This window comes from Bactrocera dorsalis, chromosome 3 (assembly GCF_023373825.1).
Source record: "Bactrocera dorsalis isolate Fly_Bdor chromosome 3, ASM2337382v1, whole genome shotgun sequence".
NCBI classification, from domain to species: domain Eukaryota; kingdom Metazoa; phylum Arthropoda; class Insecta; order Diptera; family Tephritidae; genus Bactrocera; species Bactrocera dorsalis.
Window position 1 is genome coordinate 876722 of NC_064305.1, and position 12973 is coordinate 889694.

A 12973-nucleotide genomic window follows, 5' to 3' on the forward strand; every position below is an offset into this window, starting at 1 on the left:
AAAGTACCCGAGAACTCTAGGTCATCTTTTTTAACACTTTCACAGTGCTTATGAAGATCTCAGTAGGCATTTTAATCACTTGAACACACACAATTAATAGTGCTTCTTGATAAAAAAAATCTGATTCTGATTTGCGTGTTTATTTTTAATTGCTAACCACTTAGGTGTGTTTGTGTGCGTGCGCGATTATGTCCAACGGCGCAACACAGCATCTAATCGGTGAGACCTACAAGTCCAATGAGATAATAGTGTATAATTATCAACATGGAGGAGGTTATGAGGGGCTTCAGTACTCAATGAAGCAGATTGAGAATTACTTACACACAGTTACAACAACATGCATAAGAAAGAGCGTTATTAAATAGCAGTAAATAGCAATTGAACAGGAACAATTTAATGGAAATCGAATGATATTTGTATTCACTTCAAATCAAGTGGCGCAACAGTTTTGCGCTGAACGCAACATAAGTCGGTTCTGAAACGCTTTGTAACGGCGAAAACGGTGCTTTAAAGCTAAGCGCTGTGTTTAGCATAACAAAACAACAACAAATAGCGGTGACAGTACAGAATTTGTGTTTAGTGGACTTTCTGAAAAAAGTGCTCAGTACAAAAAGAACTCATTTATACCGAATTGTTGCAAAACGGCACGAATATGCTGACATTGTTGCTTTTTCTCCTGATCATTGTTGGCATTTATGCCTATTGGTCCTATGTGCAGTACAAGACGGGCTGGCATTTACTGAAGAAAATCCCGGGTCCCTTTGTATATTGGATATTCGGAAATGTGCCGCAGATCGGACTAAGACCTGAAGGTAGGCTGTTTGCAGCGAAAAGAAAGCCTTAAGGGCTAAAGGGCTACTTAGACAGGATATGAATGAATTCTTTTGGTGGGATTGCTCAAGTACGCGATATTCATCTTGACTAGTGAATAATTTGTAGACCATGCAAGTACTGGAAATTCGTTTTTGTTAGTTTTTTAGTATATGTAGTCAAAACTATTTTGGTTTCCAAAAATATTGCAAGTTATTGAAAATTAGTTGAAAAAAATTTTTGCTCATCAAATTAAGCTTTTTCTTAATTTGTATCTAAATCTTTTTATTTATAATCTGGTTGTCATAAAAATAACAATTAACTAGCATACAATAAGAAAGCTGAAGAACACTCGAACAATAAGAAAGCAAAATAACAAAAAAGAAAACAACAACAGCATAACCAAACCTGTGACAAACTGCTGTTAGCACGAATGCTGACAAAAATAAATGTCTAAATTTGTTTCTATATTAAGCAGCCAGCTGCATAAATTGTCTGCGAATACAGTATGCGGCCATAAAGTGGGTTCGCTGCAATAATGACTATTTGGTGGAGAAAACAGCTACACCGAACAAGTATGTGATGTTCATGGATAGTAAAAATAAAATCATAGCCGTTAAAGAATTTGAATTTTCGTGACATAATTTGATGATTTTTGGTTTCTAAACTTCAAATATTTTTTTATCGCATTTTTCTAGCTTTAAGGGCTAATATATTATAGATCGATAGATCCAAAAAACTTCGAAAAAGTGCTTACTTATTATATTCGTTCATATCAATTTGTTTGGAGAGATTTGCTGAAAAATTAAAATTTTCGAAAATAGTTTTCGAAATCACTTTTTATGGTTTTGATTTCAACTGGTGCTACAAAATAAGTTTTTATGAATAATTATACTTTCCAAACCCTAATTGCATACTAAGTCGACAGTATGTAGTTTCGCTTGCATTTACGCCACTGTCTGCCATTAAGCTTATTTCAACACAAAACTCAAAAATCTGCGTGTGGGAGAGCAGCGGAAAATCATTAAAATTTTGCTGCAACGGATTTAAACAAATTTATTTAGTTATTAGGAAAGTGGTTATAACATGAATTCCCTACGAACGTAAGCAAAGGTACGTGTGCATGTATGTGTGTAAGGCAGTGTTGCTAAGCAGCGGATTTTCGGCTGCTAATTGGCTAGCGCCACTTCACATATTGTATAATTATATAATAATATTTATAATTAGAATGCGGGAACAAAGATAACTTTTCTAATGAATTTCACATCTGTCGGAGATGAATACATACGAAATTGGCACTAACTGCTTTGATAAATGCTGTGCCGAGCAGCGACAAACGCAGAGATCCATTAAAAATAAACTCGAAGGTGTTTGCCTTTGCCAGCCGAGGGCCACAAATGAAAAAGTATGATAACGCTTTAAAACTCAAATTTTCTAGACATTGATAAATTTAATATTGATGAACTTGATATTAATTGCGGTTCAAAGAAGATTAATATTCCGACTATGAAAATTAAAATAATTTTCCACCAATTATTAAACTATTATAAAAAAATCTTGCCATATTGTTTAGCTAAAACGAATTATATTCATTTTTATAAAAAAAAAAATTAATAAAAACTATCGAACTACTAAAATCATCATTATCAATCTGCTGCCATTTAGCTTCACCTAAATCGAGAGCCATAACTGAATGAAATGCAAAGGCAATAATTTAGTTTAAAGTGAACAACAACAAATTGAACAAATTGGCTTGCTGTGACGCATACATACATACATATGTACACATGTACATGAGTGTATGATATTATCGCGGCTAACCAGCTCGAGTCACTTTCGTTAATTAATTTGATGCGATTCAAGATCATTGCCACATAAATTATAAGCAAAAACAACAAATTTGATTTTCGCGACAGAAAGTGAATTAAGCGAAGTGATAAAAAACGGTAGTTATATGGATATAGTATACGCAGCTGCCTGCGAACACATACGCACAGACACACAAACACATAGTATAAAGTTGGCGGTTTCACGCAGCGACAAATATGGCGAACAATCTACTACATGATATGTATATACATATTTATATAAATATTATGGCTTGATGCTGGAATTTTTTTAAACAAGTTCATAAAAAATATAAACAAATAGTTGTTGTTGCTGATTATAGCTGATATGTTCAAAGTATGAACACATATTTTCTCACTTACATGCATACTTACAAGCTTCACGCACACACAGTAATACTAGCGCTACAATTGCAAAGCTTTATAGAACATAGCGAGTTGTTAATTTACTAAAATGACAACAAAACATTAACTGCGGTCACACCGAAGCTGTAATACCCTACACAGATGCATTTCTTATAGCATAAAAGGGTATAAATAGATGTTTATGTTGAATTTTATCGGTCAGTTTATATGGCATCTATATGCTATAGTGGTCCGATCTAAAAAATTTCTGGAGAGATTGCACCATTGTCTAAGATAGCAACTCATGCCAAATTTCTTGAATATATCTCGTCAAATGAAGAAGCACATTATGCCGATCGTTCAGTTTATATGGCAGCTATATGCTATAATGATCCGATATCAGCAATACTGACACGTAAACAGCTCCTTGTGGATAAAAAATCGTGTACAAATTTTCAGTATGATCTCGCAAAAACTGAGGGAGACTACCTCGCGCATATACAAACGAAGGGATGGGCATGGCTAAAACGGCTCAGCTCGTCAGCTGATCATTTATATATATAATTTATAGAGTCTCCACGTTTCCTGCTGGGTGTTACCAACTTTGTTGCAAACTTAATATGCACTGCTTAGCGCACAACAAAAAAAAAAACGAAAAGAAAACTCATTTCATTGCCGCGTTGTTGTTAAGTGACGCGCGACACGCTATGATTCAGTGGCTCGAAACATGTTTTTTTAATATTTCTATTTTAAATTTTTGTATTTAATGTCAATTAGAGAATCGCTTGTCGGATATAGTCATATTGCTGTGGCGGTGTGTAGAGCGTTGCTTATGATTAGTCTATGGTAATTATAACGGTGCGATAAACCGGCTAAATGCCGTCTTAACACAGTGAAGCCCTGATAATATGACTGCTAATGCTTTGTACATATGTATTTTCATTTTCAATGTGACTAAAGATTATAGTTAGAGTTAAAATATAGTTACATATATTTGTAACCAAACGAAACCTGTCACTCACATGCGCCAAATTACTAGTTGGTAGGCAATTACTGTTATTGTAAACTAGAAATCCTCTCGCACACCGTTTTGCAAGCTAATAAAAGCGATTAGCCACACTGCCAGCCCTTGATGGTGTCAGGTCTGAGTGTTATGTTTATAAACAACAGCATTTCGAAACTTTAATTATAGTTAATTATTAATTTGATTGCTGCTTAATTAAGTAAACAGAACAATCTAGCTCTGGCTATTTACTAATAGAATCGCTAACAATTGCTGTGCTAGACGTCATTGAGCACAACTTTTACGGATTTATTTACGGTTAGACTCAGAAAACTATAAAGTTTTATATTCGCAATATCATCAATGGCGTTGATTTTGCTAGTTGCCAATTATAACTGCAATACTAACGGGTAAAAAAACCGATAGTGTGTTATTCGTTACATTTATGGCTGTGTTATAAAGAGTAAAAGCTTGGCTTACCAGTTTGCTGGAGTATTTTATTTGCATTTAACACACACATATTTACAAAATAAAAAATTTAAAATATAAAATGAAAAAGTCGGCAATATGTAAAGGAAAAAATCGATCAAGCTCAAGAGTGGCGTCGAAACCACGATTCCCTCTATTCATATAGCCAAGCAAATCATGAGAACCATAAGTTCCAGTTCCAGTTCAAAATCAATATCACATTTGTCCATTATAAATCCAAGTGCTTTGCTTACTTCGTGCTTTCCTTTGAGGGGTGAGCTGCGATGTATGCGAGTGCCTTGACGATGGCCTCTGGTACTGGGGGAGCGACGGGCAAGAGCTCGCTCTGTGGGTGGTAACCGCTCTCATCGGCAACGTAGTTTATAAGGACGTGTTCGCCTTCGGGCGATACCCAACCGTATTCGCCGTTGATGTTGCCTTTTTCATCACCGTGTTGCACGGCGTGAATGCTGTTGGTGGTCTCCAGTGCGGTGTCGAAGCCATCGACGCGGACATCGGACTTCAGTAGACTAACTTCGGCATGAGCGTCATCGGAACTGCTGACAGCAGCGGCCGAAGCGTAGGCGACGAAAGCGACGAGTAGCACCTAAACCAAATAGAAAATGTTAAGTAAAGTATCACCACTTAGAAAGCTTGGCCCACTCACGTATTTGAACATTTCTGTCGATTTGTTTGGCAGTGATATCTATGATAATGGAAGACTTGATTGCTTCTGATACTGTTTGCTTAATTTGGTAGCGCTTTTATAATCCAATTTGCTGCTAGATGCGAAGCCGTCTTGACGATCATAAAACCGGGAATATGTGAACAAGTTCACTGGTTGTGCATTTGGGCGCATAAGTATGTGTGTGTGTGTGTGCTTATGGAAACTGCAATTGTTTCTCATTCCCGTTGATTTTACCAAATTTCTTTCTAAATCTTTGTCGAATGCAAATTCAACGGCCTCCAAAATCCAGCCAAACTTGTTATAATTGTGGAATGAACTGAGGCATGAATTGCTTAAGATAAATCCATTCGAGAATGCCAATAGACTTTTTAAATTCGCTTGCCTATTCAAGCCAAGATGTATAACCGTTTAATTGCGCTTAAGCAATAGAGCCAGACATGTTTTTTTGTTGCAAATCAGGTTATGTTATTTATCAGTAGATGAAGGGAGGAGAGAAAAGAAAGCTTTGGTTCATTGTCCGGACTGTCCTTCAATTAATTTCTTTAAATATTTTCAATATTCTAACACCTACACAAAAAAAATTTATTAGTGAGAGGTTATGTCCACCGTTTCGATATTGCCTGTCTCGAAAGCTTGTATCAAAGCCTTCTGACGGTTCGAAGGATTTGATGATCAGATCTAAAATTCTATTTCCATTTAATGAATTTATATTCACAGCGTTCGAATTTGACATTTAGGGTCACCACCTGCTCAATCAGAATCAAGAAGTACTTCTTCAAGCTATTTCATACTAAAGCTGGTACATAGGTTGCTTTTTATATTTCAGAATTTAGCAACATTATTGTTTCAATTCAAAAACTCACAATTTTATCGTAAAGTTTAACATTTTTAATGATATTCATACTTAGAACGTTTTGACGAATGCTATTTGTGTTGTTTATAGTAACTTAAAATATTCTCCTCGACCAAAAAGTGGAATTAAAACGCTAACATTTTCGCGGTATTGTTTTTACAATTTTCGAGGTGCAGCAGGCCAGCAACAGTGTATAACTCCATCAAGAATCAGTGTTTATCGAAGGTTTGGTAAATTCAATCTAGGTCGTAGATTACTCCAAGATGAATTTCTGCAGGGTCGTCCGAAATCAGTTGTTGTTACGGAAAGTGCTGATCCTGTGCGTCAACTGATATTGCAAGATCGCTCTCTATCGTAAGATGGAGACAACTATGGGCATTAGTGGGACTAAGATTGCATGAACATTTGACCTTAAAAAAATTGCTCACGTTGGATCCCACACAATTTGTCAATCGCTCAATAAAAGTCTCGTGTCGATTGGTCGAGAGAAATGTTAACAAAATCGATAGCTGTGTTTCAAAACTCGTCTATGACATCGTGACAGGTGATGAATCGTAGATTTACCCATATGAGCTCGAAAATAAACAGCTGTCGACTGTATGGGTGTTTTAAGATGAGCCGAATCCAACAAAAGTTTTTGAGCACGAAGCACTTCCGAGCAAATGGTTGCCTGCTTTTTGGAAAAATTGGATTTATCGGAAACGCACCACTAGAACAACACAGAATAATAAATTCTGAGTGAAACACAACCAATTGTTTGCAAGTTGTCTTTCAAGAAATGAGGAAAACCAACCGCCACCACAAAAATGCAAACTCTCACGCATCGACTGAAACAACCGCTTTGTTGAGCAGTCGAAACATCAATTTGATGAGTCATACACCGTATAGTCAGGAGACATGGGACCGAATTACTTCTTTTTATTCCCATATGTGAAAAATAAACTAAAAGGTCAACGTTTTTCAACACCTGAATAGGCTCTGAACGCATGTTTTGGAGATACCTCAATCAGAGTGGCAAAAGTGCTTCGAAAATTGGATCAAATGCGAGCAAAAGTGTATATATCTTAATGAAGAATACTTTGAAAAACAAGAAAGCGATTTAAGTTTTTTAAAATTTGTTTTTGTGCTCGCATTCCGAAATAAAGAAAGCGTCCCACGTATTATTACAAAACTGATCGCATTTCCGTATAATTAGGGTAATGAGCATACCAAATGGTTCCACGAGTTAAAGTCTACACAGTAAGTTCGTGTAAGGTAACTAGCACATATGTCTAGAAACTATTATACTAATCGCAGGTTGTTGATAGTCTTGAAATAATAATTTGAATCTTCTTATCAGCAAATCGAAAAAGATAGTGTGCTATGAGAGAAAAATGTCATGAGCATAATGAGGGTAAACATTTGTTTACTATAATTATGACAGTTTGACAGTTCGTTTCGTTTTTAATTAATTTCGACAGCGATATGAAAGTCGGTGTCTTCGTTGACTAAAAATGTCCTGAATTTATTCAATGCCTTACAAGCGGATGTTACGAGACAAAGATTCTCCTTTGCCTAGGGTCAGATGTCGCTTGAGATCAATTTAATTCTATAATATTTCATACTATATAATCTGCGAATGTTTTATCAATATGAATAAATAAAAAATAAAATATTAATTTTACCAATAAAGTGGAGTATTTTATTTGCATTTACATATACTATAGTAATATAATCTTATTATCGTCCAATTCTTGCACGAGAGCAAATCGTTCTTTCGTAATCATTTCGTAACAATATCAAAGTCTATAATGGAATTCTTTTAGTTCTTCTTGACTCCTTCCTTTGAGGGGTGAGATGCGATGTATTCGAGAGCCTTGACGATGGCCTCTGGTACTGGGGGAGCGGTGGGCAAGAGCTCGCTCTTTGGGTGGTAACCGCTCTCATCGGCAACGTAGTTGATAATGACGTGTTCGCCTTCGGGTGATACCCAACCGTATTCGCCGTTGATGTTGCCCTTTTCATCACCGTGTTGCACGACGTGAATGCTGTTGCTGGTCTCCAGTGCGGTGTCGAAGCCATCGACGCGGACATCGGACTTCAGTACACTGACTTCGGCATGAGCATCATCGACACTGCTGACAGCGGCAGCCGAAACGTAGGCAACCAAAGCGAAGAGTAGTACCTAATGGCAATAAGAAACTCGAATTATTTATTTTGTCACAAATATGAACATCCTGTTTGCAACGCCACCACTAAGTTAAGTGGCTACTTACGTATTTGAACATTTTGTGAATTTGTGGGATTAGACTAGAACACTCGATTGTTTCTGATGCTGTTTGCCAAATTTGGTGGCGCTTTTATAAGACCAGATTCGGTTCAATGTTATGCCAGCTTCATTTCCATAATATCGGGAATCTGTTATAAGCGAATTCACTCCCGTGCATCTATGCAGATCTGTGTGTGTATGTGATTGTGTGTGTGTATGACTGCAATTGCGTTTCAATCCCGTTGCTTTAACTGTGTTTCTGCTAATACACCGGCTGATGAAATCCAGCAAAACTTGTTCTAATTGTAAGATCGTCTCAGTTATGAATTGTTTGTCGCCAAAATGCACCGGTAACTGGTTCAGTTCGCCTAATTGGCAAGACTTTTGCATTTCATTTTATTTCATTTATCACGTATATTCGTTGTTTATACTCAAAATAACAAATTTGTCGAACGTTGCACAATATTAATTCATTTTAATATTTTCTGCTGTGTTTGGTTCGGGCCACTTTCCAGTTGTTCTAAATTAGTCAACTAACACTCTGTCAACTAATCTTGTGCAAATCACGTCGAAATTTATGGTGCCTTGATGCCTTTTAGCTTAGTGACTTCTAAATACCTATATACTATACAACCGTTGATAGAAATGAAAAATTGAAAACGAAAACGTGCGGTTTGCTTAACGCTTCTTCTTCTTTATTGGCGTTGACATCGCTTGCAGGGTTATAGTAGAGTTTACAAAATGCGCCATGGTGAATATATGGTTGTTGTTGATTTTCCATGCCTAAAGCCACACTAATAAGGTCCGATCCATTCAGGCTGAAGAGTATTCCCTCCATAACTTTAGTATGCTCTGAGCATCAGTTACCAGATCACCTCTGGTGGTTCTACAAGAGTGTGCTCCGGTTTTTAAACCTTCCGTTGGTCGGGAACTTTTCAATGGACCTCTTAGCTTGACTATAAAGTCTGAATTATATAGGTATATAATAACTTAAGTGTCTCTGACAGTTATGCAACATCTTCGATCCATAATGTAGACGGCTAGATTAACTGCTTTGTTCATGGATTATGGAAATTAGCACATGTGAGTGGAGTTAATCTACGAAATCAACCAATTAATGTTGAATTTGTGGGTGACAGCAATTTGCATTTCAGTTTCAGTCAAGCATTTCTTCTGGCAAATAAAACATAAATGTCACATTTCTGCAAAATAATTTCGAACAAAATCTCAGAACCGGTTAATTTTTAAAAGTATACGAGCATGTGTCCAAGTATTCCTTAACTTTATATAAGAAGCAACGGTAATTATTTGTTCATTATTCTATATTTCACACCATTCATTTTCATTTATGAATAATTTTCACATATGACTTTGAGCAACTTCAAACACTTTTGTAACATCGTTTGCCTGATCTTCAGTTACTTGTTGCACCCATATAACCGAAGGCAATAAATTTGAAACGCTGTTTTGGGTTGTGGGCGCGGTTTACTGGCTTTACGTCAGATTTATTGCCAAAATAGAGCGAAACTTGTCACACAGCTTACCTACTGAACTACATGTGCGGATACCTGGGCATCTTTTGTTGCGCAGAAGCGATGCGAGCAGCGCACGGATGCGCCGAAAAGTAGTTTGTTTGTTTTAGAAATATTATTTCATTTTTGGCGATGACAAGACTTACCGTTGGGACGCCAATAAATCTGTTTGTTGTTTCCAAACAGAGAGGTGGTGCACATAAATTGCCGAACTTCGGCTCAAAACGAAACTATCTCACGGTATAAATACCAATGCGTGTGTGACTACAGAGCATTCATTTGTTTGATTCCGACAAGCGATTACCAGGAACTAATTACAAAAATGTTCAAATATGTAAGTTTCTCAATCGACATAGAAATGTTGACCTCATTTGTATGCGCTTAACCTCTAATTAACTCCCACTTTCATGCTCTTTTAGCTCATCTTCTTTGCTGCCGTCGGGCTCAGCGTAGCCGCCATTCCGAGACGTCCTTTCCACAGCCTTACCACTGGTGGTCGATCTGGCGGTATCAGCAGCAGCAGCAGGAGCTCGCATCCGAGTGGCGATGAAGCTCACGCAGAAATAAAGGCCATGCGCTCCGATGTGCGTCCAGATGGTTTTGAGTACGCACTGGAGACCAGCAATGGCATTCAATCTGCACAGTCTGGTGACTCGAGCGGCAATGTACATGGCGATTTCCAATGGGTTTCACCTGAAGGTGAACATGTGCAAATCTCCTATATTGCCGATGAGAACGGTTATCAGCCAAAGAGTGATCTTCTGCCAACCCCGCCACCAATTCCAGAGGCCATTCTCAGGGCGCTCGAATACATACGCACTCATCCACCTAAAGAGGAACCAGAGCGCCGTGTTTCAGCTCCTTCTACTTCCTATAAGCCCCCGAAGAAGCCCACCCCTCGTCGCAAATATTAAGTGAGAGGCGTAAAGCACAAAATGGTCAGCTCGGATGCCCGAAATAAGATTGTGCAAAAATCAAATATTTTTTCAAGAGAAAATATATAATTAACAAAAAAGACCGAAGAAGTATTTTTTATTATGTCTTAATGTTTACATACATACGTATATTAATCAGTTAATGATAACTGCGAAACATGAAAGGGTAGAATAATTTTCAAGTTGAGCCTTAAAATGCATCAGTTAGTAGGTCAAGTTTTCATCGTTTGTTCTGATAACGGTTTAGTTTAGTAAATAAATGTACATACTCGCATACTTCTCTTTACAGCCACTCTTTTCTGATTACCAACATTACCGAAAGAGACTTGGATTCTTTTATAAATCAATTCGGTCTCTCTTTTCGATGAAAATATCCGCGGAGCCTTATTCTCTGTAACCTTACGATTCTCATTCTCTATTGCTCTCAGCTGTTTGCTGAAATATACTCTCTTACAATTCGCATATATGTTCCAAGAGATTAGCTTACAAGACATACATTAAAGTTAGTATTATAGTTCAATCATTCAAAATGCCTGATTTCTGTTGTATTTCCATAGAACATATGAAGCAGATAAGACGCTGGGCACATGACTACAATTACGGCTTGGTGCGAGTGTACGGCGGCGCTCAACCCTACTTGATGATTACAAATCCCAAAACTACGGAAGTAAGTACCTGCGCGAAGCCATCATTCCGCTATATTCGGTCGAAGCACAGATGTTTTCAAATGTAGTTCGAAAGTGATATTGAATTTTTTATTAAAATATTTATTTATTCCAGCAAGTGCTGTCTAGTACCGACTTTATATACAAATATGACCCCTATAAGTTCTTTTATCCTTGGCTGGGTCAAGGTTTGCTCACCGCGAATGGCAAACACTGGGTTAACCATCGCAAAATGATCACGCCCTCTTTCCATTTTGCTATTCTACAAGACTTTCTTAAAATTATGAACGAAACAACCGATCGCTTCGTGGAGCTGCTCTCGGGTTTTGCAGCGAAGATGGAAATGTTCGATTTCCAAGAAGTCGTCACACGCTCCACGATTGATGTCATATGCGGTGGGTGAAACTTACTGCCATAGATTTTGTAAAATAATAATCATTTTGTCTCAATGTTTCAGAAGCCGCCATGGGTACACCAGTAAATGCCATACAAGGTCCCACATCTCCAATAGTGCCTGCCATTGCTGAGTAAGTAGTTCCTTAAGTACTTTAATCTCTTTAAAATAATGTTCGTTCTGCAGCATCTGCGATGTGATGCGTCAACGGATCTTCAGCGCTTTGAACCGCTTCGATTTCTTTTTCGTTTGGACCAGTGGATATCATAAACAGCAAAAAGCCTTAGCGATCTTGCGAAAAGAATTTTCCCAGGTATGTTCTGCACAAGTTCGACACCATAGTTTGCTAAAGAGTGTTAATTTTGTTTTAAAACTTTTCGTGACTCATACTAGATCATTGACAAACGGCGTGAGATGCTGAAGACGCTCAACCAAAATAAGCTGAAATTGGATGTAGATGGCAAACGTCCGAAAATGGCCTTCCTTGATAACTTACTAACAGCAGAAGTAGATGGCAAGCCTTTGACATTCCAAGATATCTTTGAGGAAGTCTCTACATTTATGTTTGAGGTTCTGCTTGTGGCATATCTGGTAGGTTTTAATCTGAACAGCGAACTTCGTTTTCCTTTTTCAGGGTCACGACACGACTGCCAGCGCCATAGGCTTCGCCATTTACTGTTTGTCTCGACATCCAGAAGTACAGCGTCGCGCCTTCCAAGAACAATTTGCAATTTTCGGCAAGGATCTTAAGCGTAACCCAACATTTCAAGAAGTGAGTGACATGAAGTATCTGGAGCTGATTATCAAAGAGACGCTGCGACTATTTCCCAGTGTACCATTCATTGTGCGTACTTTGTTGCAGCAAACTGAAATCGGTGGGTTCTTGGAGATTTTATTGATTCTGATTATTATAGATCCATTAAGAGTACGATTTTCAACATAATATATTTTTTGACCAACTACATTAACTCTTTTTAGGCGGTTTTCAAATTCCGGCTGGTACCTCGCTTGGTTTTTGCATTATAGCAATGGGTACTAATCCTCAACATTTTCCGACGCCGTTTGAGTTTAAACCGGAACGTTTTGAAAATCGCAACAGTACTAATCCCTACGACTACATACCGTTCAGCGCGGGTCCGAGGAATTGCATAGGTCTGTGGTCATACACTGTACAAAGTTGAGCTT

At 37.7% G+C, this 12973-nt stretch overlaps 4 protein-coding genes across 4 annotated transcripts in view; 2 read left to right on the forward strand and 2 right to left on the reverse strand.

Annotated features, from left to right (window-relative positions):
* The first annotated feature begins 418 nt into the window (after positions 1-418).
* Positions 419-12973, forward strand: part of LOC105228051 (uncharacterized) — a 28881-nt gene continuing 16326 nt past the window's right edge. The window contains exons 1-8 of the mRNA XM_049451026.1: positions 419-812; positions 11287-11396; positions 11510-11789; positions 11852-11921; positions 11975-12101; positions 12182-12358; positions 12423-12663; positions 12767-12940. Coding sequence (XP_049306983.1) covers positions 653-812; positions 11287-11396; positions 11510-11789; positions 11852-11921; positions 11975-12101; positions 12182-12358; positions 12423-12663; positions 12767-12940 — 1339 coding nt within the window. The 5' untranslated portion in view covers positions 419-652. The remainder of the gene's footprint in view (positions 813-11286; positions 11397-11509; positions 11790-11851; positions 11922-11974; positions 12102-12181; positions 12359-12422; positions 12664-12766; positions 12941-12973) is intronic.
* LOC105228054 (larval cuticle protein 2) lies at positions 4482-5297 on the reverse strand. Its single transcript, XM_011207661.3, has 2 exons — positions 5141-5297; positions 4482-5080 (listed from the first exon to the last, which is right to left on the reverse strand). Exons 1-2 carry the CDS (start codon positions 5150-5152, stop codon positions 4724-4726), a joined length of 369 nt encoding a protein of 122 aa, XP_011205963.2. The 5' UTR covers positions 5153-5297; the 3' UTR covers positions 4482-4723.
* Positions 7669-8425, reverse strand: LOC105228055 (larval cuticle protein 2-like). Its single transcript, XM_011207662.4, has 2 exons — positions 8270-8425; positions 7669-8178 (listed from the first exon to the last, which is right to left on the reverse strand). Exons 1-2 carry the CDS (start codon positions 8279-8281, stop codon positions 7816-7818), a joined length of 375 nt encoding a protein of 124 aa, XP_011205964.2. The 5' UTR covers positions 8282-8425; the 3' UTR covers positions 7669-7815.
* LOC105228057 (larval cuticle protein 4) lies at positions 9970-10781 on the forward strand. The gene is made up of 2 exons (XM_011207663.3): positions 9970-10128; positions 10214-10781. The coding sequence occupies exons 1-2, from the start codon at positions 10117-10119 to the stop codon at positions 10706-10708; spliced, it is 507 nt and encodes a 168-aa protein (XP_011205965.2). The 5' UTR covers positions 9970-10116; the 3' UTR covers positions 10709-10781.